The sequence below is a fragment of the Gadus macrocephalus genome, chromosome 19, assembly GCF_031168955.1.
Source record: "Gadus macrocephalus chromosome 19, ASM3116895v1".
NCBI classification, from domain to species: domain Eukaryota; kingdom Metazoa; phylum Chordata; class Actinopteri; order Gadiformes; family Gadidae; genus Gadus; species Gadus macrocephalus.
In genome coordinates, this window is record NC_082400.1 from 3,473,313 (window position 1) to 3,499,702 (window position 26,390).

The 26,390-nt window shown below is 48.1% G+C and overlaps 3 protein-coding genes across 10 annotated transcripts in view; 2 read left to right on the plus strand and 1 right to left on the minus strand.

The window, feature by feature from the left end:
* The first annotated feature begins 652 nt into the window (after positions 1-652).
* ccni (cyclin I) lies at positions 653-14,240 on the plus strand. Of its 2 annotated transcripts, none has more exons than XM_060038343.1 (10): positions 653-889; positions 2,567-2,804; positions 6,147-6,281; positions 6,590-6,664; positions 8,578-8,718; positions 8,827-8,946; positions 10,526-10,627; positions 10,751-10,913; positions 11,437-11,570; positions 13,599-14,240. In XM_060038343.1, exons 2-10 carry the CDS (start codon positions 2,613-2,615, stop codon positions 13,800-13,802), a joined length of 1,266 nt encoding a protein of 421 aa, XP_059894326.1. In that variant the 5' UTR covers positions 653-889; positions 2,567-2,612; the 3' UTR covers positions 13,803-14,240. The 2 variants fall into 2 exon arrangements, with proteins under 2 accessions (XP_059894326.1, XP_059894327.1); XM_060038344.1 differs by having other exon boundaries at positions 656-889; positions 2,567-2,726.
* Positions 14,241-15,111: 871 nt separating this feature from the next.
* LOC132447526 (uncharacterized) lies at positions 15,112-22,904 on the plus strand. The gene is made up of 5 exons (XM_060038341.1): positions 15,112-17,179; positions 19,130-19,273; positions 20,073-20,533; positions 20,730-20,911; positions 21,787-22,904. The coding sequence occupies exons 1-5, from the start codon at positions 15,391-15,393 to the stop codon at positions 22,214-22,216; spliced, it is 3,006 nt and encodes a 1,001-aa protein (XP_059894324.1). The 5' UTR covers positions 15,112-15,390; the 3' UTR covers positions 22,217-22,904.
* A 371-nt stretch (positions 22,905-23,275) lies between these two features.
* shroom3 (shroom family member 3) overlaps positions 23,276-26,390 on the minus strand; it is a 37,497-nt gene continuing 34,382 nt past the window's right edge. For 6 of the 7 annotated variants that reach the window (XM_060038333.1, XM_060038334.1, XM_060038331.1 and 3 more), the window contains 4 exons: positions 26,234-26,309; positions 25,423-25,588; positions 24,751-24,863; positions 23,276-24,235 (listed from right to left, as the gene is read on the minus strand). In XM_060038333.1, the coding sequence (XP_059894316.1) occupies positions 23,879-24,235; positions 24,751-24,863; positions 25,423-25,588; positions 26,234-26,309 (712 nt within the window). In that variant the 3' untranslated portion in view covers positions 23,276-23,878. The other variant, XM_060038335.1, reaches the window with a different exon arrangement.

Sequence of the window (26,390 nt, forward strand, 5' to 3'; positions counted from 1 at the left end):
GGTGTTTAACGTCAAACATTAAAGAATAAATGATAATGTATGCTCTGTATGACACATATATGTTCGTAATATTAGAAAGCTGTATTTCTGATGATATAAAGGTTTTTTTTAAAGGAGCAACCGCTTGTAGTTTATTAGACGTTTAAAGGCGTTGTTATGAGACAACCACATTCTTGTCGTTGTCACCAACCAATCAGAAAACGCGATATTTGGGCGTTCAAAAAGTCCGCCCAAAATGCAAGCCTGTGATTGGCCCCTGGAGGCACAGAAAATGTATACATTTCATTGTCCTTTTTTTTTCTCTGAAGATAAGCCTTTGAGACGTGAGCGTTTATCATACTAAGATAAAATAGACACAGCATTGTACGGTTGATTTTTTTTTACCATTGTTTTGCAAGGACATGGGTTAAATGTTTAATTTATTCAAAAGATTAACTTCTAACCTCCGTTGTGTTCTGCAATGGACCTTATACAAAAATGGCGTAGTTACTAGTTTAATCATCTTTAATATATATATTTATTTATTAAATTATTTTATAAAAATAATTATATAAATAAATGTACATATTTATTAAATCAAGTTATCTTTGCATAGAATGGAATGTGAGAGTCTATGATGTATGATGTAGAAGTCACTCTTTGGTAACGGAGTGTAACTGAGCGTTTGAGGGGCGGGTCTTCTGTCTTCCCCTCGTCGGAAGTAGGCGCAGACGTCCCTTCTTTTTTATATCCATTAAAAAAGGACTCCCCCTTTCCCCCATAAAGAGAAACATGGAGGCCAAAATGGAAGAGTAAACGAAAAACGGGAACATAATTCACCCCTTTTGTTTTCTTAAATCGTGTGGACCGGATGAAATCCAACTGTGGTTTTCGCCGCTTCGCCGGGGAGGTAAGGCTCCGTCTATGATCTGGACACAGTAAGGCTCTTGAGGGAGGTAGGGCTCCGTCTATGATCTGGACACAGTAAGGCTTTTGAGGGAGGTAGGGCTCCGTCTATGACACGGTGTACTTGAAATACAACGGAGCTTAAACGTCCCTGCGTTTACCCAGCACCGCTGTCCTCACAAACTCACAGATAAAACACTGTTAAATGTTATTGATTGACAGCTATGTGTATACATATTTATATTTTATCAACAAAATGTTATTTGCATCTGAAGTGTTTCGTTCCGGGTAATAGCCGAAGCCAAGTTACCACTACACCTGCTGTTTAGCGATTTTACCTAAAGTAAACCTAAATTAAAATAATATTTTACAGTTGATGTTGTTATACTTTGATCGTATACAAATGTAGTACCTTTTAATTCCTAATATAGACTATGTTCCTAAAATACACTATGATTAGGTATATTGTATTGACGGAGAGTATATTCTCTCCGTCATCTCAGTTTTCTTCATCGAAGTGGCTTCAAATGTTTTCTCTTCCCTACATTCAATGCCCTCCTACACAAGTGTAGCTTACACATCATTTGGTGCATACTTATAAAGAAATTAAGGTATAAAAGGGTTTATAGCCTGTCTTTATCAATGTAATGTGAAATTCCATGTAATATATCGTCTCCTTTAGACACTTGTATTTTTATTATGGTTCATAGTATCTTGAAGCTCCACTAACTGTTGCACATAAAGTCTTAGTTGTATAATGCGTTGTTGTTATCCTCTTATCTGTAATATGGTATCATAACCTATGTCTCTAAATCCCTGTACTTTCGGTTCAATCATTTTACTTTCTCAAGCCAGTTACTGCAATGGGTTTTAGTCTTAATAATAAAACCAAAAAACACTAAATCCAATGTCAAGATCATATTATAAACTTGTCCTACGGTATTATGCCCTATGTCTCCACTACACCTGTGGAGAACAAAAACACAAGCACTGAAGGCAACATCACTCACACACACACACACACACACACACACACACACACACACACACACACACACACACACACACACACACACACACACACACACACACACACACACACACACACACACACATTCTATATCAACGTTACTGAGTTTACAAAAGCAGAGGCGTTTACAAAAACGTCTAAGGTGTACGGAGACATCTTGCAATATATGAATTTTATTGTTAGGTGTATAATGATTCCCATGAGTATCTATACTGGTCCCCCATAACCTAGTTATAAAGTGTTTCCACTGAGTCTGTATTTGTAAGGTTTTGGTTATATTTGATTACACTTTTTAAAATACTTGATTCTAATCCAGAGGTCTGTTATTTCTGTATTACAACATGCTGCTAAGAATATAAGACCGTAGCTATGGACGCTATTTTCATCTGTAAACAATTCTTTATTTTTTTAATCAATCATATATATATTTTTATTTTGTGTGAAATGATTGAGTTAAGTAGCCACAATATGACCAGCATAATAAACCCAGAGCCTGTCATTATTATAAACCCTGAGAGGGTGATGCAGGACCAAGACGCAAAGCTGAGGGGGCTGGCATCACCTGGAAGCCCTTGCTGTATACATGATCCTTTATGTAAGGTGTGTCTCTGTGTTGTATTGATGGTGTGTGTGTTCTCTCTGTACCTCCAGGTAGCTGTATCTGCTGGGGAGGTTGGCTCGACCGGGATAGGTAGAGATGAAATTTACCGAACCCTGGGAGCGCCAGAGGCTGTGTTCTCTTCTGGAGAACGCAGTCTCTAGGGAAGCCATGATGTGGAAGGCCTACGTGCCAAAGAAGCCCTCCCCACAGGTGAGGGTCTGCCTCCTTCTCGTTGGTCACTTTACACAGATGAGGGTCTGCCTCCTTCTCATTGGTCACTTTACACAGGTGAGGGTCTGCCTCCTTCTCATTGGTAACTTTACACATGTGAGGGTCTGCCTCCTTCTCATTGGTCACTTTACACATGTGAGGGTCTGCCTCCTTCTCATTGGTCACTTTACACAGGTGAGGGTCTGCCTCCTTCTCATTGGTCACTTTACACAGATGAGGGTCTGCCTCCTTCTCATTGGTCACTTGATCTGCCTCCTTCTCATTGGTCACTTTGCACAGGTATGGTTCGGCCTTATGGTGTGTTCCAGATACCTTGTAGACCACTCACATGAGTTGCAAGTGGGGAAATCGCCAAGCTTTCTTGTGGCATTTCACGGAGGAACCTTTTGGTCGGTTCCACTTAGAATTCTGAGAGTATACCAAGTTCAGTGAGGCTGACCGTACGACTCGGCAACAAAAATGGCTGCACCCGTAAAGAGATTTATTTTCTTTGTATTTGTACCACGTTGGTCATTTTAATGTCGATTTTAAATGCTCTTACACACTTCATTACATTGCTACCTTATTCCGGTCACCAATTTATGCATTGCACGGTGTGTGCAATACAATGTAAAATTGTGTTGTTTGTTTTGAAGTTGGTTTGCTAAAGAAGCTAATGTAGCTAACAATAACAATAACAATGACTAGCCAATAACATGACACAATCAAAAAGAAAAACAGGAACGCTATAAGTGCTACAAGCCAGGAAATGACGTCACAAGAGCAACTCGTGCAGGTAGTGTACAATGCATTTGGAACACACCATTAGCTGCTACATGGCCTATCATATTGGCTCTGGGTTTAGCTCCTACATGGCAGAGCATATTGCTCTTGGTTTAGCTTCTATTTGGCCTACAATATGAGATCTGGATTAAGCTGCTGCAAGACCTAGCCCAATAGCTCTGAGTTCAGCTGCTACTTGACCTAGACTGTTAGCTCTGGGTTTAGCTACTACATGGTCTAGCCTATTACCTCTGGGGCTATCTCTTGTGTTACATGGCCTAGCCTCTTAGCTCTGTGTTTAGATGCATAGCCCACTAGCTTTTGGTTTAGCTGCTAGATGGCCAATCCTATTGGCTCTGAGGTTAGCTGCTAGATGGCCAGAATCCTATTTGCTCTGGGGTTAGCTCCAGTGCTACGAATAATCAGACTTCTATTGTTTACAGTGGGCTTGACCTACTATCACCAGTCGACCGGTTCTAGTGCCAGCTGTCTTCTGCAGCTACTGGGTATTAGCAAAGCAGCAAGGCACATTCACCGGGCCAGATTCATATCTTCGGTCCAGTGGATTCACAGCATTCCAAGCCCTCAGTGTCGCTTCCAAATGTTAATGTAGACACAGTTCTTCACTCTGTACGAGTCCTGGATGTGTAGGCTCTTTGTTAAAGAACATGGGTTGTCCTGCTGGGGGTTTTGTGTTTGAATTGACCCAGAGAACAAGGGTTTTTAAGAGTTGATTGTTATAAAAGGAAAGTCGAGGTTTGATAGGGTGTCCAGTTACAGGGTAGCCTACCTCACAAGGTCAAGTGCTCTTTGATCTTTGACCTCCTCTGCTAGTGTGCTGTTACACATTCCAGACAAACGGACACCCTTTACCACATCACACCATGAATCTTGAAAGTGTTGGAAGGATAATTTAACCAATGAACCAATACTTAACACAGCTAAAACATTTTTGTTGTTGTTGCTGGAAACAGTTATAAGTTTGAGTTAACAATTCTCTGAACATTTATGGAGGTACTGATTAACTTTTGGTACATTGAAACCACAGCAAAACCTCAACAAGACCAAAACCATGTTAGCCTATAACAATCACAACCAAACCACCCCACACAAGCCATGTTACCCACAACCAAACCACCCCACACAAGCCATGTTACCCACAACCAAACCACCCCACACAAGCCATGTTACCCACAACCAAACCACCCCACACAAGCCATGTTACCCACAACCAAACCACCCCACACAAGCCATGTTACCCACAACCAAACCACCCCATACAAGCCCTGTTACCCACAACCAAACCACCCTATACAAGCCCTGTTAGCCTATAAAAATACATGCTAGCACGGATCTCCCAGCAGGTACGCCACTGCGCATGCATTTCTTTGTTGGCATTGGTTGATGCCGGTGATGTGATCTAACGCTATGCACAGAGAGGTTCTAGTGTGATCAGTGATTCAGCTGGTGCATTGATCCCAGCGGGAATGGTACAGTGTTTCCCACAGACCAAGGACCAATGTGTGGTGTGCGGGGGGGGGGGGGGGGGGGGACACATCTGATTTGCATAGATGTGGAAGAACAGCTCAATCGGAATAGAAAAGTATCATATATATACGCCTCAATCGGTTCGGAATACAATTCTATGCGGAATAGAATAGGTGGTGTAGTCCGCTATAAATACTTCTGATTAGTTTGGGGTTTAACTTGGAGCAGCTGCAGTAGTTCGCAATTGGTCCACTCCGTCTGTACTTTAATGCACACCGAACATTACCGCTGTCAAGGAAATTGGATTTATTGCCTGATTCACGTCTTTGATATTATCACTCCGTAGTAGTTACAGTAGTCCGGTAACTTATCAACCCCAGCGTGTCCGGTTGCTAAGCGACGGGTGACATCGGTGGGTTCATGTGTTGGCATCGTCGCTCTCGCTCCGTGTGTGTGTGTGTGTGTGTGTGTGTGTGTGTGTGTGTGTGTGTGTGTGTGTGTGTGTGTGTGTGTGTGTGTGTGTGTGTGTGTGTGTGTGTGTGTGTGTGTGTGTGTGTGTGTGTGTGTGTGTGTGTGAATGACAGGGAGAACGAGTGCTATGCAGAGATGAATGGACGGAACGATTTTTAGATTTCCAAATCGCGTTATTGAAAAAAAAAAAAATATATATATTTTTTTTTTAATACAAAAAAAAAAAAAAGACAATCAATTCGTGGCGCTCGATGTTGATTCTGTGGCGCCGCGCCACACAATGGTCTATGTATGGGAAACACTGTGATACATCAAGGGTTGTATCACTTGTTGTTTCTCTTAAGGCTGGCTGCATCTAAAGACAGATAGGAGCCAATCATCATGCATATTTTATTACTCTCTAAAACACTATTGCTATCAGTATTATTCCACAGTAATTCTCCAATGACAATAATGACAATATTACAATGAGATGGGTGCAGGGGTGGGCACCTATGATACAGGTTTCTACATCTGGGGCGTCAAATATAATTTGTCATTACAAATACAGCGGCGCTAGTATCCTACAGAAACACTTGTGTTTCGTGTTGTTTGTGTGGAAGTATTTGTTTGTGATTATGCTGTTTTGCTGTTGGCGTTGACGTTGTGGGTTTGTTTTGATGTTTGTGTGATTCCTAGGATACAGACATCTCCCCGGCCCAGAGAGACGAGGCAGTGCGCTGGCTGGCAGAGGTCCACGGCAGTCTGCAGCTGTACCCAGAGACGCTAGCGCTAGCCATTAGCATCCTGGACCGCTTCCTAGGCCCCATCAAGGTAAACACTGCAGCTGAACCCAGAGACGCTAGCGCTAGCCGTTAGCATCCTGGACCGCTTTATAGGCCCCATCAAGGTAAACACTGCAGCTGAACCCAGAGACGCTAGCGCTAGAGTAGCTCAGCTCGGCATTAGTGATTTAACATATTTTCAAGCAACAGTTTTCTCCCTCTTTGGCAGCACAGCAGGATCTGGAAACCTTTCCTTGGGTTGACGCCTAGACGTTGGTCTCAGGTGGTCCGTGGTCCAAGTCAAAGGCATGACCGAGCGCTGATATTGGTTAAGATGTTTGTCTTTCTGTTCTCTAGGCCCGCCCCAAGTACCTACGCTGCATCGCCATCGCCTGCTTCTTCCTGGCTGCTAAGACCTGCGAGGAAGATGAGGTACACACACAGAAACGGATTTGTGGATCTCTCTGTATATTAGGGCTTTGACTCCGAACTTCGGTATTCGAATATAATTAGAATATCAAAAAATAAATCAATATTCGAACGAATATTAAGCAGCCCTTAATATTCAAACCTGTTATGGGCATTCTTTTTTGTAAATGTCTTTGCTTGAATGTTGTTTTTAATTCAGATTCCGAGGCTTTTTCACGCCTGGTGAAGTTGTGAATCGCAAGCTCATTAGCATGGCTATTATTGGTAATCTGGGCTCCTGTCGGTGGCGTTGCGTCTTGGTTTGCGCCAATTTAGTATTTTATAGCAGAACAATGCCCGCGTCAACACCGACAACAGCCCCCGAGGAGGAGAAAGAAATTTACACTCCTGCCCATTTCAAAAGCAAAGTGTGGCGCTACTTTTCTGGGTTCGAAAAAATACAGGGGAAAATAACCGGCAAGGATAAAGTAATATGTAGAATATGTAGGCCCAAACTCTCATACCACGGGACAACCAGCAACTTGAGAGCCCACCTGTCACACTACATATCGTCAATTTGACTGATACACTGCCCTCTGGTGGACAAAATATATACAACTTAAGTTTTATACCATATAGGTCTTACTGAAGGCATTTAATGGTCAACATATTATTAATAAATATTCGAATATTAATAAATAAACAAATTTCGAATAAGATTTTTGGGCAAAAGTCCAAGCCCTACTGTATATGTGTGTGTGTGTGTGTGTCTCCAGTGCATGCCCTGCGTCAGTGTGCTGGCTGGCTCCAGCGGCTGTGACTGTATGGTCTGTGTGTGTGTGTCTCCAGTGCGTGCCCTGCGTCATTTACATTTAGGGCATTTAGCAGACGCTTTTATCCAAAGCGACTTACAATAAGTACATTTGTCATAAGAAGTGCAACAATATATCGCTGTCGGTACAGTAAGGATGTTCATAGAACCAAGTGCAAGTACCACAATCGCTAGGCTAACCAAGTCCCCGTGTTACAGCAATGATAGCAGCTACTGCAGTTGCTACACAGTTAAGTACTATAATACAATACAATACAATACAATGTTGCTACACAGTTAAGTACTATAATACAATACAATACAATACAATACAATGTTGCTACACAGTTAAGTACTATAATACAATACAATGTACAATGGTGGCCAGATGGGGAAGGGTGGCTATGCAGAGTCGAGGTGGACTCTGAACAGGTGATCCTTGAGCCTTTTTCGGAAGATAGTGAGCGACTGCGGTCCTGAGAACGGCAGGGAGCTCGTTCCACCGCTGAGGTCCCAAAACCGAGAAAAGTTGTGACTTTGCTGATCGACCTTTGCTAGCTCTTAGCGATGGCGGTACCAGACGTCCAGCTGAGGTAGTTGAGCGGAGGGATCGAGCAGGGGTGTGTGGCTTTACCAATGCTTGGAGGTAGGCAGGGGCAGTTCCATCGACTGCCTTGTATGCCAGTACCATCGTTTAAAATTTGATGCGAGCTACTACAGGGAGCCAGTGGAGGTCCCGGAAGAGGGGAGTCACATGGGAGAACTTCGGTAGGTTGAACACGAGGCGCGCTGCCGCATTCTGGATGCACTGCAAGGGTTTAATCGCAGTGGCAGGGAGTCCAGCCAGGAGTGAGTTGCAGTAGTCGAGGCGGGAGATGACCAGTGATTGGACTAGAAGCTGAGCTGCTTCCCTTGTGAGGAAGGGCCGGATTCTGCGGATGTTGTAAAGTGCAAATCTGCAGGATCGGGCCACCGCGTTGATGTTTGCAGTGCAGGATCACTGATTGTCCAGTACCACACCGAGGTTTCTGGCAGCGGGAGAAGGAGATACAGTGATGCGTCAGTGTGCTGGCTGGCTCCAGCGGCTGTGACTGTACGGTCTGTGTGTGTGTGTGTGTGTCTCCAGTGCGTGCCCTGCGTCAGTGTGCTGGCTGGCTCCAGCGGCTGTGACTGTACGGTCTCTGAGATCCGGCGGATGGAGCGGGTCATCCTGGACAAGCTGCACTGGAACCTCCACACTGCCACGCCGCTCCACTTCCTGCAGATCGTACGTCCGCTGCTACTCACTTCCTGTCCAGTATTTGATGATGCTGTCATGGTGGTGATGATGTGATGATGATGATGATTCTCTCCCCCCCCCCCCCCCCCCTTATAGTTCCATGCTCTGCTGGTGTGTGGGGGCTCCATGGTTCTGGTGGGGGGCAGTCGCTCCCAGCACCTCTCCCTCCTCACCCGCCGGCTACACCACTGCCTGGCCGACCACACACTCACACAGGTACACACTGCAACAAGTACACACACACTCACACAGGTACACACTACAAGTACACACAAACTCACAGGTACACACTACAAGAAGTACACACACACTCACACAGGTACACACTACAACAAGTACACACACACTCACACAGGTACACACTACAAGTACACACACACTCACACAGGTATGCACTTCAACAAGTACACACACACACTCACAAAGGTACACACTACAACAAGTACACACACACTCACACAGGTACACACTACAAGTACACACACACTCACACAGGTACACACTACAAGTAGTATACACTCACAAATGTACAACCTACGGTAATTGAAAAACTTGGTTCAAATGTTGATGCGTAGGTTGATGCTTCATTCAAATGTCCAGCCTATGTCTTCTAATTGCATTGAGATATTGTTTAAAAACGAGTAATGTAAAGGTGACTGGCATTTAGCAAACCCTTTTATCCGAAGCGAAACAGATTTGCAGCGTGGGGTTTGACAGTTAAACTGAGTCTCCTGGGTTTTATTTGCGGATGCCAAGGCTCCAACTCCCCCTCAATACATACTGTACTCCCCTATGGTAGTAGGGATGCACCGAATATTCGGCCACCGAAAATGTTCGGCCGAAAATGGCCCAAAATATAATTTGCTGTTTCGGCCGAAGGAGTAAAAAGGCTGAAAAAAATACACAGAACATTTTTATTTTGGATTAAAAAAAGAATATATATATATATTTGTTTTACTCATTTATTCAAAGGTACATTGTTCTTGAATTCTTGCTATAAGGTCTGCTGGAATGTTAGAAAACGTTCAGTATTAAATAAATATTTTGTATCAAATTTGTAATTGATTTTTTATATTGGAATGCAAGACAAAAAAGTTTATAAAGGACTTTTAATTATTTGATTTATGCAGTGGTGAAAAATTAAAGCAAAACGAATAAAACAGAAAGAGCCACATTCGGTATTCGGTTTCGGCTTTCGGCCAAGAATTTTCATTTCGGTGCATCCCTACATGGTAGTTACTTTAATGTATTTCAGCTTCATTAATGTTAATAACATTAATGTTAACAGCTGTGCTTACTTCAGGGCCACCTCTTTTGGATTGCTCACACATCATTACTGACTAATGACCCCCTCCATCTGTTCTGTCTTCATTTATATTCTTATAGTCTGTAAAATAACATTAATCTCACAATTTTTGAATCCGGTTTTCCAAGTTATAAAATGTTTGTTATGCCTAACTACTCAAAGACACACACACACACACACACACACACACACACACACACACACACACACACACACACACACACACACACACACACACACACACACACACACACACACACACACACACACACACACACACACATTACTGCACATTACTGCACAGAGCCCGTCTCTCAGTATGTCTCTCTCTGTGTTGGGCAGTTTTTAAAGTCATTTCATTACCTTACTCGTTACTTTACGCCGCTTCAGTCGCAGCTTGAAGTCGTGCTGGTATTCGAAAAATTTTTAAAGGTATTGAAAGGAATTGAACTTAAGAATTTCTGTATATACCCACCCTGTGTATTCCAGGTGCGCGGCTCCATGCTAGCTCTGTCTCTCATCTCCCTGGAGCTGGAATCCTGCTGTTCTGACTGGCTGATACTTACCATAGACCTGCTAAGCAAGGCCAAGGTACCTGTCTGTCTGTCTGTCTGAATAACGTGTTCTTATAATCTTATTTAGATGTTTTTGACAAACCCACTGTCCAGTCTGTTGGTGTAGGATATAACAGTGGGTTGTTGTGTCCTCTCTCAGATGGACAGCCGGGAGTTGATCCGGTGCAGAGAGCAGTTGTCCCGTCGTCTTTCCACTCAGAGAGCTTCCCTCCCTCCCAACACGCTGTACATCTACCACCCCCGCCAGGACCCCCCCCGCCGGGCCCCGGCCCCTGGCTCCACTCTGTCCACCGCAACACAAGGTAGTGAACCGCATCATTAACTTTTAATCATTAACAAAATTCTTTGCAAACAGAGCCGGTCTTAGCGATCATTGGACCTTAGGCTTAAGAATGTATGCTGCCCCTTGTGTCCAGCAAATGTTATTACACCCATAGAGATTTCCTTTGCTGTAAGTTACTACATTCAGAATCAGAGGAATATCTTTCACTTTAATTTGAGAGTTCAATGTAATTATGAGAGGTGCATCTATTAAGGTGATGGGGGCGTGAGTAGTGCGTCCCCTCAGGCCTCTTGGGCGCCTAGCATGTTCCAATGCTGCCTATGCTGTTGGTCTGCCCTGTGCTCAGGTCATATATTCACATTACACTCACCTGAAATACACCAGATGCATTAACCAGAGCGTGTGGAGTGTCTACAGAGAGCATTGTCTAATACAAGAGAGTACTGATTCACACATGCGTTGTGTATTTTCTGATCTATGGATAATATTTTCCCGGAAGTATGTTCCTCCCTGGGGTGTTGACGAGTGTTTCCTGTCTCCAGACCCGGCCTCCAGCGAGGGGGCGTGGACCCCCCACTCCCACTCCAGCCCCACCCCTCCTCTTCTACCTGCCCAGCTCCACCGCCCCCATCTGCACACCCTCAGCGTGCGACGCAAGCCCTCTGCCAAACGCAAGGTACTCCTTCACCTGGTGTAGTTACACAAGGGACTTAACTCCTCCACCTGTTGTAGGTACACAAGGGACTTAACTCCTTCACCTGGTGTAGTTACACAAGGGACTTAACTCCTCCACCTGGTGTAGGTACACAAGGGACTTAACTCCTCCACCTGGTGTAGTTACACAAGGGACTTAACTCCTTCACCTGGTGTAGTTACACAAGGGACTTTACTCCTCCACCTGGTTTAGTTACACAAGGGACTTAACTCCTCCACCTGGTGTAGTTACACAAGGGACTTGACTCCTTTAACTGGTTTAGTAACTGTGTGTGTGCGTGTGTGGGTCGGTTTAGTTCAGGAGGTAGGGCAGTTGTCTTGTAACCGAAAGGTTGCTAGTTCGATCCCCAGTGTTGTTGTGTTCCTGAGCAAAACACACAACTGCTCCTGACGAGCTGGCTGTCGCCTTGCATGGTTGACTCTGCTGTCGGTGTGTCAATGTGTGTATTAACCGATGTAAGTCGCTTTGGATAACAGCGTCTGCTAAATGCCCTAATTGTAATTGTGTGTGTGTGTTACAGTTACTGTACGTCCACACCAGGAAAATTTGCAGCGACCAAAGCGTCGAAGACGCTTTGGTCGCTGCGAATTTTCGCTGCGAATTTTTCTGTTCGCTTTGGTCGCTCAAGTCGCTCATGACGTACAATTCAATTATGCAGACGCATTTAAAGGAGCCGTATGCGTTTAGTAGGCCCTACAGACAGCCATATCAAATATTGAACTCTCCCATACACCTTGGCCATATTGCCGAGACGGTTTTGCTTGTTCGATAAAGTGCTTTGACAACAAGTAGGACAGTGATTCCCCCCAATATAAAAATCCTAAAATGTAGGCTAATTACAACCGAGAACAAAAAACCCTGCGTGCTGTAGTAGTTGAAATATGTTTCACTGATCTGGATCTGCAAATCATGATCTGCACTCATTCGTCGCATTCAAAACAAATAGACGTTAGCGCACATGGCTAATTTGCATACGTGCACAGGACTGGTTGGCTCCGCAAGGCAAATAATGGAACATATCTATCTATCTAGGTCTTTCTGTCTATCTATCTATCAACGCGTGTCTAGTTTTAATGTGATGTATTGTGTGTATGTCCAGTCAGACTTGTTCTGTGTGGTCTTGTAGGCTACTGTCCTGTGTGGGACGAACCACCTAAATGGATTCCCGACGATTTGTGTCGTTTGGTATTAATAAAGACTTGACTATCTATCTATCTAGACTATTTAATTAAAAATTATTCACCTCAGGCTCCGTGAATAGTGGGGAATAGAGGGATAAAAGACAAGAGATATATCCCTTGTCATTTATCCCTCGTCTTGTCGATTAGTTTGTTTATGTGACGGTTTTGTTTAAAGCATGCTACACGCGATTGGTTGGTTAGATTGGTGGCATGTAGAGCAAATTATAATGATTCCCGCTTAAATACGAACGTTCTAGATGTAGCCTATAAATTCTCCCGCTTATCATCACTTGATATCCAAACCACTATGGCGTTTCGATCTCTGAACTGAAAAAGGGTGGGTTCGTACAACACCGGGTGCCCAGTTACAGCCGCGATTAATACTTCAGCCGACATTTTGTTCAGTGAGTGAATAAAGGTAGGTAGGAACCAAAGTGCCTGCCGATGTTCCCTGGGATCCACGCAAGCGAAGAGCGTCTACATTCCGATTGGCTGTCAGTGTTTGGTCGCTGAAGCGAATAATAGTCATTTGCATAAAGTTAAAAAGTTTTCAACTTCTTTTTGACGCTCTGGTCGCTCAACTTTGGCCGCTGGTAGCGTTGGTCGCTTTGGTCGCTTTGGTCGCTCTTGCCCATAGAAAGTGAATGACTTCCGGCGATTTGGTCGCTCAATTCGCTTCTGGTGTGGACGGACAGTTATACTAGTGCACCTAGTTCTGGTTGTATGTGTGTACCCAATGTTGGTGTGTGTTTACTACCTCTTGGTTATACTGGTGTGATAGTTGTTTCTTGCTGTACGTCGTGTGCAGGTGGAGGTGATGGAGGTGGACGACTTCTTCGATGGAATCAAACGTCTGTACAACGAAGAGTCTGAGCCCCCTGCGGGCGGACGAGGAGGAACAGGAGGAGGAGAGGAGGAGGACCGGGGGCGGGGTTTATGCAGTGTCCTGGCGCCCAGACAGGAAGGCAGCGTCTCCCCCTGCCCGCCTCTGCAGCCCATCCCCGCCCCCTAGTGGAGGAAGAGAAGACCACCGCAGCCACACACCGTGTTTACTGAAACCCTCGCAGTGCTCAGATGACCTGCCACGCCCTCTAGACCCTAGGGTAACCCCTCTACATCTGAAGCCCCTTCTAGACCCTGTTAGCGCAACCTCATTTATCGCTAGCTGTGGCTAGCTGTGACTAGCTTTAAGAAGCTGGGGTATATGCTAGTTAGCTGTAACCAGCTGTGGCGAGCCACAATCAGTGACTGGTTTCTAGATAGCAGTGAGAGTTTAGCAGTGTCTAGTTAATTGAAGCCCGTGGCTGGTGAACAGTGAGGGGCTTGCAGTACTTTTAGGGTCTCAGCAAACGGGTGGTGTGTGTTCGGTGGTCCCTAGTGGAGGAGCAACGTTCTGAGGCAGCTTCAGTTCACCTCACAGTCCAAGCACAGAGCCACCAAAAATCTACTCTCAATAATCCTATTTGTGAACACAAAAACAAAATGTCTAAAAAAAGTATATATGGAAAAAAAGGCAGAAAGGTTCCTTTAAAAAAAAGTAGAATTGACTTCCCTGAGCATTGTTTGGAGCCTAACACAATATGATTTATGTTACGTTTCTCACTGTAAACTAAACGTTTTTATTTGTTTTATTTATGCTTTCCTTTCTTTCTCTCCTGTCTCTTTTAATAGTAGTGTCATTTCCCTTCCCTGTTCAAATGTTACATGCATGTTTAACTGTTTCACCTATTTAAAATTAACTACTGTTTTAACCGATGTAGGAATGTTTGTGTGTCTGAATGATCATGTGTGCATTTATTTCCCTGATAGTCTAAAGCATTATACTTGTTTAAGTGTAATTTCATTGTTGATAAGATACTAATATAAAGACACACTCGCCCTCTGCTGGTTGAATGTAAACTGATCTTTCTGTGGTTGACTTGTCATCAGGCTGAGTGAGGTGTAACCAAACCCCTCACCCTTTCACTTAACTTTGATATTACAGTGCAAAAAAAAAAAAAGGCCCTAGTGTCTGAGCTGTGAGCTGACTGCTGCCCCGGGACGACCCACCGCAATACCAATAAAGAAAAGTGTCCCTCCACCTGCCTCAAACCCTTTGTGTGTGCGGTGCCGTATTCATGTGTAAAGGTTTAGTTCTTTTTCACGAAGAGACATGGCATTTAATGTTAAAGTTCCTCTACCTCGTTCCCAATCTCTAAAACTAAAAGACAACTTGAAGGTAGTTTGTGTAGGTGAACCGCCGTTTTTAGGCTGAATACTAACATGTTTGAAAAATGCGTTCATGGCTAAAAGTTGCAGGAAGGCACTATGACCAAAAACAGCTTTTGCACCTGTTTTATTTACGTTACGGTTTTATTTTAGAACCGATGGCAAAATTGCATAGATGTTGAAGATAACATAAGGTCTGCCACAAAACAACTTCTTGTAACCCCTTTTTGATCAAACGTTGTAGTTCTTCTGATGATTACATAAGACGAGAGGAAGTGACATCCGGGCTCGGAGGTGCAGGTATGCAGGTGTAGTCGGAGGGCGGAGTTATTCTCCCTCATAACCGAACATTTCAACCTTTCAACCTTTCAAAGTTTCGTTAGCAGCCGGGCATGGCCACCGATCTCAGCGAGGACTCGGTGCTCCTCTTCCTCAGGAGCAGCGGTGGCACGGTGAAGAACGCGGAGCTGCTGGCCCACTTCAGGCCCTTCCTCCGGGACCACGACGACCGACTGCGACACCGAGACAACTTCAAAAAGTTTGTTAACTCCGTCGCCACCGTCAAGCAAGTGGAGGGAGTTTCCTATGTTGTCCTCAGGAGGAAGTTCAGGGCTCCGAGGGATGCTGTAAACCCGTCTAACAGGGACCCCTCGTCTAGGACCCCCGATGGGTTGAAGGCTAGCGACCCTGGGGCCGGCTCGAGGAGCCGCTCCCCTGCTCACCGAACCCCAGGCAAGACGTTACGGCCGCCGGCCCCGGTGCTGCCTTCCCCAGATGAGCCGAGACTAACAACGACTCCCAAGGGAGACCCGGTAAAGGCAGCAGAAAGCCAGATACTCGTGTCTGCTGGAATAATACTCAACAACAACGACGTGGAGACCAACTTTAATCTGGTGCAGAAACCGCTCCTGTCCTCCACCCCCGTCGTGTCCCAGCCTGCAGCCTGTCGCCTGGCGCCAGGTCGAGAGGAACCGGTTCGCCACCTGACCCAGGCAGGGGCTCCTCCCGGGAACACAGCCCCCACACACCCGCTCAGGATCCCGGCCACATGGCCACACAAGCCGGTAGACCCCAGAGTTGAAAACCACCCAGCTTCGACGGTGGTCCAAAGTGTTGTAGAAACGAGACCTCGACACGATTTAGAGGAATATCACCTGCAGGGAAAACCGTCTTCTATTCTTCATCGGCACGAAGGTCTTCATCACAATCAGCACGAAGGTCTTCATCACAATCAGCACGAAGTTCTTCATCACAACACGGATCTTAAAGTGAGAGCGCGCGGTGCCCGATACAGAAAAAGCTACAAATCTGCAGTCTCTCAGGATGGTGATGATGAGGAGGAGGAGGAGGAGGAGGAGGAGGAGGAGTTGACGGAGGTGAATCCGAGGAGAGCAGATTCAGCAGGAGGAGAAATTCCCCTTATTCTACCTCAAGACAACAGGAGAACCATCCTCTCCTCTCAGCCCCCAACGCTCCCCTCTCTCCCCCCTGCCCTCACCCCTTCCCTCCCCTACTCTCTCCCCCCTGCCCTCACCCCTTCCCTCCCCTACTCTCTCCCGCCTTCCCTCCCCTCCGCTCAGCCCCCAACGCTCCCCTCCCTCAGCCCTTCCCTCCCTTCCTCTCTACCCCCAATGCTCCCCTCTCTCCCCCCTGCCCTCACCTCTTCTCAGCCCCCAACGCTCCCCTCTCCCCCCCCCGCTTTCCCCTTCCCCCTCCACTCCTCTCTCCCCTACTCTGTCTCCCCCTCGCTCACCCCTTCCCTCCCCTCCTCTCAGCCTCCCAACCTGCCCTCCCTCTCTTCCTCCACCATCTCCCCCTTCCTCTCCCCCTCTCCTCCTCCTCCGTCCCAGACCCCCAGGAGGTTCTCCGGTTCCCCGGGCTCTGGGTCCAACTCTGTCCCCACCATCCACGTCCAGGAGGTGGGGGAGCCGGGTCCGGGCTGGGGGTCTGGTGCTGGGACCCCCGGGGGGGGTCCAGGGGAGTCCGGTGGGGGGGCGGCGAGGCGGTCCGGCCGCCGTGGCCCAGGAGGGGCCCTGGGAGCGGGGCTTTCCTCCAGCCAGGACAGCCTCCTCCTCCTGCCCTCCTCGTCCTCCTGCAGCGACTGGCTCTCCCCGCTGTCCTCCAGCTCCCCCTCAGGAGCGGAGTGGAGCAGCAGCCACGAGGAGCTGGGCGCCCGCCACGGTACGCTCACCTGTGGGTCGGCAGGTCCAACCTTCTGAAGGGGGCCTGGGAGAGGGCAGGTGGTCGGTGGTCAACCTCTCTGAGCTCCGTCTGATACCAGGCCGAGCTCCGCTGGGGGTCCCCCTGTGGGCGGGGCTTAAACTGGGTGCATTTGGTGATTTGAGTTGAACAGAAAGCTAGAGGCCTGAGAGCAGAGGTTTGGCTTAACCTTACAGCGATCATGATGGTGTTATTCCTTCACGAGTCATTGCTCTTTTTCAAGGGGTGCGTTCCAATTGTTCCCTCGACCCCCAGAAGGTCCTCCTTGGCATCCTACCCACGGCCTTTAGTAGTAAGCTACAGAAGCTGCTTAAAGCAACGGCTGAAGCAGCTCTGGGTCAAAGGATGAATCAGTGTATCTTCACCTGAAGGGCCTCAGAGCTGAGTCTCCGTTCCTCCCCAAGCTGCTACTGTCCTGTCCTCCAGTTGATAATAGACAGTCGTCTTATTTATACATTTTTCTATTAGAATTTGGGGACAGGTTTACCAACATTCTAATTGTTAGTATACTACTTAAAAGTCTACACAATTATGCCAAATTACAGGGGAGAGATTCCAAGAAACAGGTTTGTGTGAAGCCCTAGCTTCTGTGTTATGCCGTAGCACTTATGGAGCATAATGGAGCTAGCACACTAGCTCCATTATGCATAGATAGTATCCTAGTTGTTTCACTATTCAAATTATTTTATTGGTTTTATTCTCTTATCGTTATTGTTAACTTCTATTCAAATACGTCTATATACTTGATGTTTTGAATATGAATATGTATGTTGCAAAGTGTGCAAATAGCGTCTGGAATTCAGGTATTTCATGAGCATGAAGGTCTCGCGTTATCTAATGATGTCAATGATTGCAAACACACGTTTAACCAGTTAACACGCGTGAAGCACCTCAACAGGGTTTGTACTACTTATATGTGCACTACTCTGTTTTTTATTACCATGTTGTTTACGATAAATATGTGTACTACTGTGTATTGTATATGTTAATACAATACTGTGTACTAACTACACTGTTTACTACTGTGTATTAACATGGTGTGTACTATAACTTCAGTGGTCTACTGTGTATTAACATGGTGTGTACTATAACTTCAGTGGTCTACTGTGTATTAACATGGTGTGTACTATAGCTTCAGTGGTCTACTGTGTATTAACATGGTGTGTACTATAGCTTCAGTGGTCTACTGTGTATTAACATGGTGTGTACTATAACTTCAGTGGTCTACTGTGTATTAACATGGTGTGTACTATAGCTTAAGTGGTCTACTGTGTATTAACATGGTGTGTACTATAGCTTCAGTGGTCTACTGTGTATTAACATGGTGTGTACTATAACTTCAGTGGTCTACTGTGTATTAACATGGTGTGTACTATAGCTTAAGTGGTCTACTGTGTATTAACATGGTGTGTACTATAGCTTCAGTGGTCTACTGTGTATTAACATGGTGTGTGCTATAACTACAGTCTACTACTGTGTATTAACATGGTGTGTACTATAACTTCAGTGGTCTACTGTGTATTAACATGGTGTGTACTATAACTTCAGTGGTCTACTGTGTATTAACATGGTGTGTACTATAGCTTCAGTGGTCTACTGTGTATTAACATGGTGTGTACTATAACTTCAGTGGTCTACTGTGTATTAACATGGTGTGTACTATAACTTCAGTGGTCTACTGTGTATTAACATGGTGTGTACTATAACTTCAGTGGTCTACTGTGTATTAACATGGTGTGTACTATAGCTTCAGTGGTCTACTGTGTATTAACATGGTGTGTACTATAACTTCAGTGGTCTACTGTGTATTAACATGGTGTGTACTATAACTTCAGTGGTCTACTGTGTATTAACATGGTGTGTACTATAGCTTCAGTGGTCTACTGTGTATTAACATGGTGATGTCCCCAGGTGACCCGGGGGCCAAGGTGGCCCACGTCAACAGACTCCTGTCTCTGATGCATCGGTCGGAGCAGAAGACGACCACCCCCTGGCACCACTCCACGGGCCACCTCCTGGAGGAGGACCCGGGCTCCTCCTGGCGCCGCTCCACAGGTACGCTCCCTCCCTCCACATTGAGGGCGCTGTTTAGGGCTTCCCCGCTAAGTAGGGTACAAATCTGCTTCCTTGTTTATTGATTTTTTTTTGGTGCAAGGATGTGTTGGGTGTGGGCAACCGCTAAGTAATCTCTGCTTGTGATGTTTGGCGGAGATGCCACCATACACACATGGCTTCACAACACATAATAATAATAATAATAATAATGAATTTTATTTGTAATGCACTTTATATTGAGCAAACAATCTCAAAGTGCTACATAAGAAAAAAAAGAAAAGTTAAAGTTAAAATTTAGAGATAGAACGTCTCTCCAAAGGAAACAACTAATGAAAGGCTTTTTTAAAAAGGTAGGTTTTTAGGCCTTTTTTAAAAGTGTCCAGGGTCAGTGGTGCTCTCAGGTGGTCAGGGAGAGCATTCCAAAGACAGGGAGCGGCGTGACAGAAAGCTCTGTCTCCCATGGTTCGGACATGGTACATGGTTCATGTACTGGCTTTCGTCCATTCATTCATCAACGGGGGTGTCGGTCATGCAAGGGGGGGGGTGGCAGGCTGTTCCCTTGTAGGGCGGACCCCCTGCTGTTTCATTAGGGGGCCAGAACCAGCGACCTTCTGGTCACCAGACAAGCCTCCTGAGCGCCTGCTGAGCTAGGTGGGCGTGATATATATAAATCGTACGAAATGAGTCTGGATGTTTATTGAACCAGCTCCATAGGGGAGGTAGTCAGGACTACCGTAACCACGGTAATTAAGGTAACGAGCAGCAAACGAGGGACTGACACATGCTCTCCGGTCCGCAGGCAATCTCCTTGACAACCAGGAGGACGCAGAGTCGAGTGCGGGCTCCGCCTCTCCCCCGTTGCTACGGAAACGTCCCGGGGTCGCCAGGCGGGTCAGCAGTCGTCTGCGGAGCAGGAACTGTATGAGCCTGGGGGCGGGGCTGGACCTCCCCTTCCCCGGGGAGGAGGAGGAGGTTGTGCAGGGCCTGGGAGGGGGAGGGGGAGGGGGGGGAGGAGGAGGAGGAGGAGGAGGAGGAGGAGGAGGAGCGTTGGCGGCGTCCCGGCAGAAGCGCCTCCAGCTCCTCTCCTCCTCCCTCAGCCTGGGCAACAACCTGTCCACCTCCTCGCTGTCCTCCTCGGGCTCCACGCCGCCGCGCTGCCCCAGCGTGGGGGAGCTGGCTGAGGGCACGGAGCAGGGCCGAGGAGGAGGGGCAGGGAGGGGGACGGACGGACCGCACAACTCCTCCTATTGGCATCGCCAGGTACGATACAGATGTAGGATATATAGAGGATGAATATATATCTCCATCTCCTATCTATAGTGTGTGTGTGTGTGTGTGTGTGTGTGTGTGTGTGTGTGTGTGTGTGTGTGTGTGTGTGTGTGTGTGTGTGTGTGTGTGTGTGTGTGTGTGTGTGTGTGTGTGTGTGTGTGTGTGTGTGTGTGTGTGCGCGCGCCAGGTCCCTCTGGAGTCCCGGGAGCACTCCTGGCTGGTGCAGGGTGCGGCGGGGGAGTGGCCTGACGTCTACTCTCTGTTCAGAGACGACCCCTCTCTGCTCCAGCGGCCCGACTTCATCTCGGGCTTCACCGTCCTCCACTGGATCGCCAAGCATGGAGACCACAGGGTCCTCAACACGCTGTGGTAACGCATCACCATGACAACACACCATCACCATGACAACACACCATCACTCTGACCACAAGTTCGCCTCTTAGTGCTTTCTGCAAGTTAACTTTAGTCTATCAATGAAATGGGCAGCCATTGTTGTGACGTGATCTCGGAGGACTCGGGTAGCTTTACTTCCACACGAAACTCCGGCCCAACAGAGTGTTCAAAGCACTTTCCTCCGAGCTTAAGGTCCCAACCTCCGAACCTCCCGGAAACTCTGACCGTTTTGAAGGCGGCATTAAACCACACCACCACAAGACCCTTTCACACCGTCACCATGACTATACCATATGAAACCATCACAAAATCACTATAAGAACACCATCACCCAAGGCCGGCAATCGGCATAGGCAACCTAGGCGATGGCCTAGGGCGGCAAATGTGTCTTAATTAATTAAAATATACGAAACAAGCGAAATGAAACCAAACATGTCCCCAAATTGAAGGCAAGGGGGACAAGGGAGGGGGTGGGGGATTAATTGTTAGGGCGCACTGAAACCCTAACTGTAGCAAGCAGTGCTACCCCCCCCCCCCCCCCCCCCGCTCGGACGTCCTGTCCAGGGCACAATTAAGGTCGAATCGCCCATCATTATTACACCACACCATCTCCATGACAACACTTCACCATCCCATGACAACTCCCGTCAATCCCCATGACAACACCACAACAACCCAATGACAACACCACACCGTTACAATGACGCCACACCATCATGAGATTCCATCACCCTGGCAACAACATTGCCATGACTCCATTACCATACCGACACCACACCATCGTCCACATGACATCTGATTTATCCACCCCACCCCTGAGTTGATTGCGGCGTGTGACCCCTGACCTTTAGGTACGGGGTGCTGAAGGCGGGCGTGACCCTGGAGGTCAACGTGAGGTCGTGGAGCGGCCTCACCCCGCTCCACCTGGCCGCCATGCACGGACACAAGAAGATGCTCCGCCTCCTGGTGCACAAGTTCCACGCCGACACGCGGATCCGCGACGCCGCCGGGAAGAGGGCCTGGCAGTACCTGGAGGCCCCGCCCCCCGCGGACCTGCTGCACCTCCTGGGGGCCCCGCGGGGGGCCGGGGGGCTGGCCCGGCAGGGGGCGGGGGGTCGGGGCACTCTGCACCACCACGCCTCCTGCTCCTCCGCCGACCGACCTCAGAGACGACCTCTGACCACCGGCTCCACCGGGGTCAAGAGGTCAACGTCGATTGCAGCGTTCCTCAAACACAAGACGCTGCTTCGCTTCAGAGAGCTCTCAGACGTGTGTGTCTAGCTGCGGGCGAGGGGGGGCGGGGGAGGTGGACCAAAGAGCTAAATGTAGTATAATGACGTTGAGGGCACCTTGTGGTATTATCACGCTCACTGTTCCTCCCTTCAGGTTAAAGGTGATGTTTATTATTGAAATGTTTGCACATAGAAAAGACATGTTTCACTAGTGTGTATTAATTCCGGCATTTGTGCCACAGTCAACACGAGACCTTCAGAATAATAAAAACATGAATGCAGTTGAACAACTTTCTATAAAACAAAAGAGCCCTAAACAGAGTGAGACTGATCTGTGATCAGTACAGCGACGCGTCAGGTTGAGAAGCACAAGGCACAGACTCGAGATCTTCTTCCACTCGTGGGTTTTATCACTCAGACTCTCCGGTGGTGTTTGATCAGGTTGATGGCTCAGCGGTTCGTTCTGGTGTGGGAGAGGAGTCGCTCATGCTCGTTAAATGTACCTATGTCGATTTGAACCGTGCCTTATGTCTATATTCTTAGATCTTATGTATTTTTTGCCCCTTTATATTTCTTTAATTGTTCTATTTCTGAATTGTATTTGATTGCTGTCATGTATTTTCTGTGGTGATTCCCTGTGGTGATTATCTTGTCTGAGAAAAATAAAGCACTTTTTTCTTGTCTGTGATAGTTAAAGAACAGTTGATCTTATCTGGGATTAATAAAGTACATATTTTTTATCCAATGTGGAATTAATTACATCAGACCATATGGCAGGCTGTCCAGCAGAGAGCCCGTGTTGGAAACATCACGGTCATGTCAGCGGTGGTCAAACACCAGATTACTTCAGCCATCTCAGTGTACAGAAGACTCATCTGACCACGGTGCCAGGACCTTTGGGGACCATGTCTAATGGCAGAGTCTGAGGGATCCCGGGATTTCCAGGTTTCTCAAGGTAAGCTTCATTTAAAGTATCATTATGTGAATAAAATGAAATACTGTATTCAATAACTTTGAATTGGATAATAGAATATGATTGTTTAGGTCTCAACTGACACACATCGATTTGACCTCATCTTTTCAGATTCACTGGTGTAAGAGAAACCTGTCTTTGATAACGGATTTATTTTGTAGAACAAGGAGGTTGTGGCCTCTTCTTAAAGCACACGGTACAGTACATCAAAACACACTGATCTGTGGTGAAACAACACTACACAACAAAACATTGTTACACCACTGTGGTGGCAATAAGGCAAGCTGGGTGTGTGTGTTTGCGTGTGTGTTTGTGTGTGTGTGCTGAAAGCTGCTGCAGAGTGGGTGGTATAGCAAAGCCTCTGATATGACCGTTTTTAACGGATGGCTTCATTTCATTCTCACGTCTGGCCGTCAAAAACAAAACAGTGCGCATGCTCCCTGCTCGACCAATCAGCATGCTCCCCGCTCGATCTGCTGCTGAACAGGGATTGGTTTATTAAGGAGCCGTCAGGGTGAGCCAAAGAGCTGTCCCTCAGGGAGAGGGGGAGCCAAAGAGCTGTCCCTCAGGGAGAGGGGGAGCGGAGGGGGGAGGAGAAGCGGCTACTATAAATACGTTCCTTCATGTTTCCGATGATCAGTAGTTCTTGACCTCCTTCAGTCCTGCCCGGCCTTCTTCTTCGCCAAAGCCAAAGCCACGCCCACAACCCACAACGCTCCGTTAGTGTCCGCGGCGCAGTCACAGCGACGTCACGGCCGTGCCGCGGCCCGCGTAGGCGTGGCCCTGGGGCGTGGCTAGGGAGGGGAAGGGGGCGGGGCCAGAGGACGGCTCCACGGCCAGGTGGGGGGGCAGGGTCTCCTTGACGAGCACCAGATGCTCCTCCCCTTGCCGGATGAGGTCGTCCAAGCGGCGCTGTCGGATGAGCAGGGAGGGCGTGGCGCTGACCAGCCGGCCGTACAGCAGCAGCTGGGGGGGGCCCAGGCGGGCCGACAGCAGCGAGCGGACCACCCGCTGCCGGCGCTCCAGGTGGTCCTTCAGCTCCCGGGCGTCCTCCCTCTGGGACAGCAGCTGGGAGCGCTTCAGGAGAAGGGAGGCCTGGGGGGAGGGGGGGGAGACAGAGCTTCAGGAGGAGGGAGGGAGGGGGGGGGAGACAGAGCTTCAGGAGGAGGGAGGGAGGGGGGGGGGGGGGAGACAGAGCTTCAGGAGGAGGGAGGGAGACGGGGGGGGGGGGGGGGGGGAGACAGAGCTTCAGGAGGAGGGAGGGGGGGAGACAGAGCTTCAGGAGGAGGGGGGAGTGGGGGGGAGACAGAGCTTCAGGAGGAGGGATGCCTGAGGGGAGGGGGGGGGAGACAGAGCTTCAGGAGGATGGAGGGAGGAGGGGGGAGGGAAGTGTGAGCCACCGAGCGAGGGGCGCCAGGTCAGGGAGACAGAAGGACACTCATACTCTCCCCCACAGACGGACAGACTCCCCCTCTCCCCCGTGCAGACAGACAGTCAGACAGTCAGACAGACGGACAGACTCCCCCTCTCCCCCGTGCAGACAGACAGACAGACAGACAGACAGACAGACAGACAGACAGACAGACAGTCAGACAGACGGACAGACTCACCCTCTCCCCCGTGTCGTCCTCCTGTCGGTCCTCCAGGTGGTGCAGGGCGACCTCGGTCCGGGCCAGGCGGCCCGACAGGGACAGCAGCAGGTTGACCACCTTCTGCAGGTCTCCTGAGGGCCAGGGGGAGGGGTTAGGGTCAGGGGTTAAAGGTCAGGGACAGCAGCAGGTTGACCACCTTCGGCAGGTCTCCTGAGGGCCAGGGGGGAGGGGTTAGGGTCAGGGGTTAAAGGTCAGGGACAGCAGCAGGTTGACCACCTTCTGCAGGTCTCCTGAGGGCCAGGGGGAGGGGTTAGGGTCAGGGGGTCAGGGGTTAAGGGTTAGTGCTCGGGGGTCAGGGGTTAAGGCAGTGGTATTAAACTAGATAGGGAAGGGGGCCACCAGTGTAAAGTGACTTTGTGTGGAGGGCCGGTTGTTTTCATGCTCATGTTGGGTCAGTAGCGTTACTCTCTCAGTCATTACTGCGACGGGATGAGAGGATAATCACACGCTGATCAGTCCAATCAACGATTACTGTCTAAGAAGGATGGCAGGAGAAACAATGTATTAATCAAGGAACTGCTCATTCACCGATAAAGGCATAATAGCAAGCGTAGATTGGCATTATTTGAAATGCTGCACGAGATATGGTAGTAGGGGCCCCTGAGTGTGCGGGGGCCGCGGCCCCAGTACCTGTGAACACGCGGTACTTCTCCCTCTCGTTGGGCCGGCAGCGGTCCTGGACCAGGGCCTCCAGGCCGGCGCCCAGCGCCCGGTGCTGCCGGAGCTCCTCCTGAAGCCCCTCCTTCTCCTCCTGCAGCGCCTCCACACTGCTCCTCAGGGCCGCACACAGCGCCACCTGGTGGAGGCACGCCGCCACGGCACCGGACTTCAGTCATCACAGTGACACCAGAACCAGAACCAGTGGCTACAACCAGCAACACCAGAACCCGTGTCTACAACCAGTAACACCAGAACCAGAACCAGTGTCTACAACCAGTAACACCAGAACCAGTGTCTACAACCAGTTACACCAGAACCAGTGTCTACAACCAGTTACACCAGAACCAGTGTCTACAACCAGTCACACCAGAACCAGAACCAGAGTCTACAACCAGTAACACCAGAACCAGAACCAGAGTCTACAACCAGTAACACCAGAACCAGAACCAGTGTCTACAACCAGTAACACCAGAACCAGTGTCTACAACCAGTAACACCAGAACCAGTGTCTACAACCAGTAACACCAGAACCAGAACCAGTGTCTACAACCAGTAACACCATAACCAGGGTCTACAACACGCTAACACCATAACCAGGGTCTACAACACGCTAACACCATAACCAGGGTCTACAACACGCTAACACCAGAACCAGTGTCTACAACACGCTAACACCAGAACCAGTGTCTACAACACGCTAACACCAGAACCAGTGTCTACAACACGCTAACACCAGAACCAGTGTCTAGGGTTAGCCAGACCTGGGGGGTCTGGTCCGTACCTTGGTTATGTTGAGGTCTTTCTCCTTGTCATCTAGATCTGTCTCCAGGCCGCCAGGGGATCCTCCACCTTGGCTTCTGAGGAGCAAGGGTAAAACCAATGTTACACAAATAAACTAGACGATTGATTATTTTAGTAATCATTCCCAATGTATCGTG

Bases quoted from the DNA above. Each gene is read 5' to 3' on its own strand.
- LOC132447526 (XM_060038341.1), top strand. From the start codon at position 15,391: ATGGCCACCGATCTCAGCGAGGACTCGGTGCTCCTCTTCCTCAGGAGC. The intron at 17,180-19,129 runs GTACGCTCACCT...TGATGTCCCCAG, and splicing joins GGAGCTGGGCGCCCGCCACG to GTGACCCGGGGGCCAAGGTG. The intron at 19,274-20,072 runs GTACGCTCCCTC...TCCGGTCCGCAG, and splicing joins CTCCTGGCGCCGCTCCACAG to GCAATCTCCTTGACAACCAG.
- ccni (XM_060038343.1), top strand. From the start codon at position 2,613: ATGAAATTTACCGAACCCTGGGAGCGCCAGAGGCTGTGTTCTCTTCTG. The intron at 6,282-6,589 runs GTAAACACTGCA...TCTGTTCTCTAG, and splicing joins GCTTCCTAGGCCCCATCAAG to GCCCGCCCCAAGTACCTACG. The intron at 8,719-8,826 runs GTACGTCCGCTG...CCCCCCTTATAG, and splicing joins CGCTCCACTTCCTGCAGATC to TTCCATGCTCTGCTGGTGTG.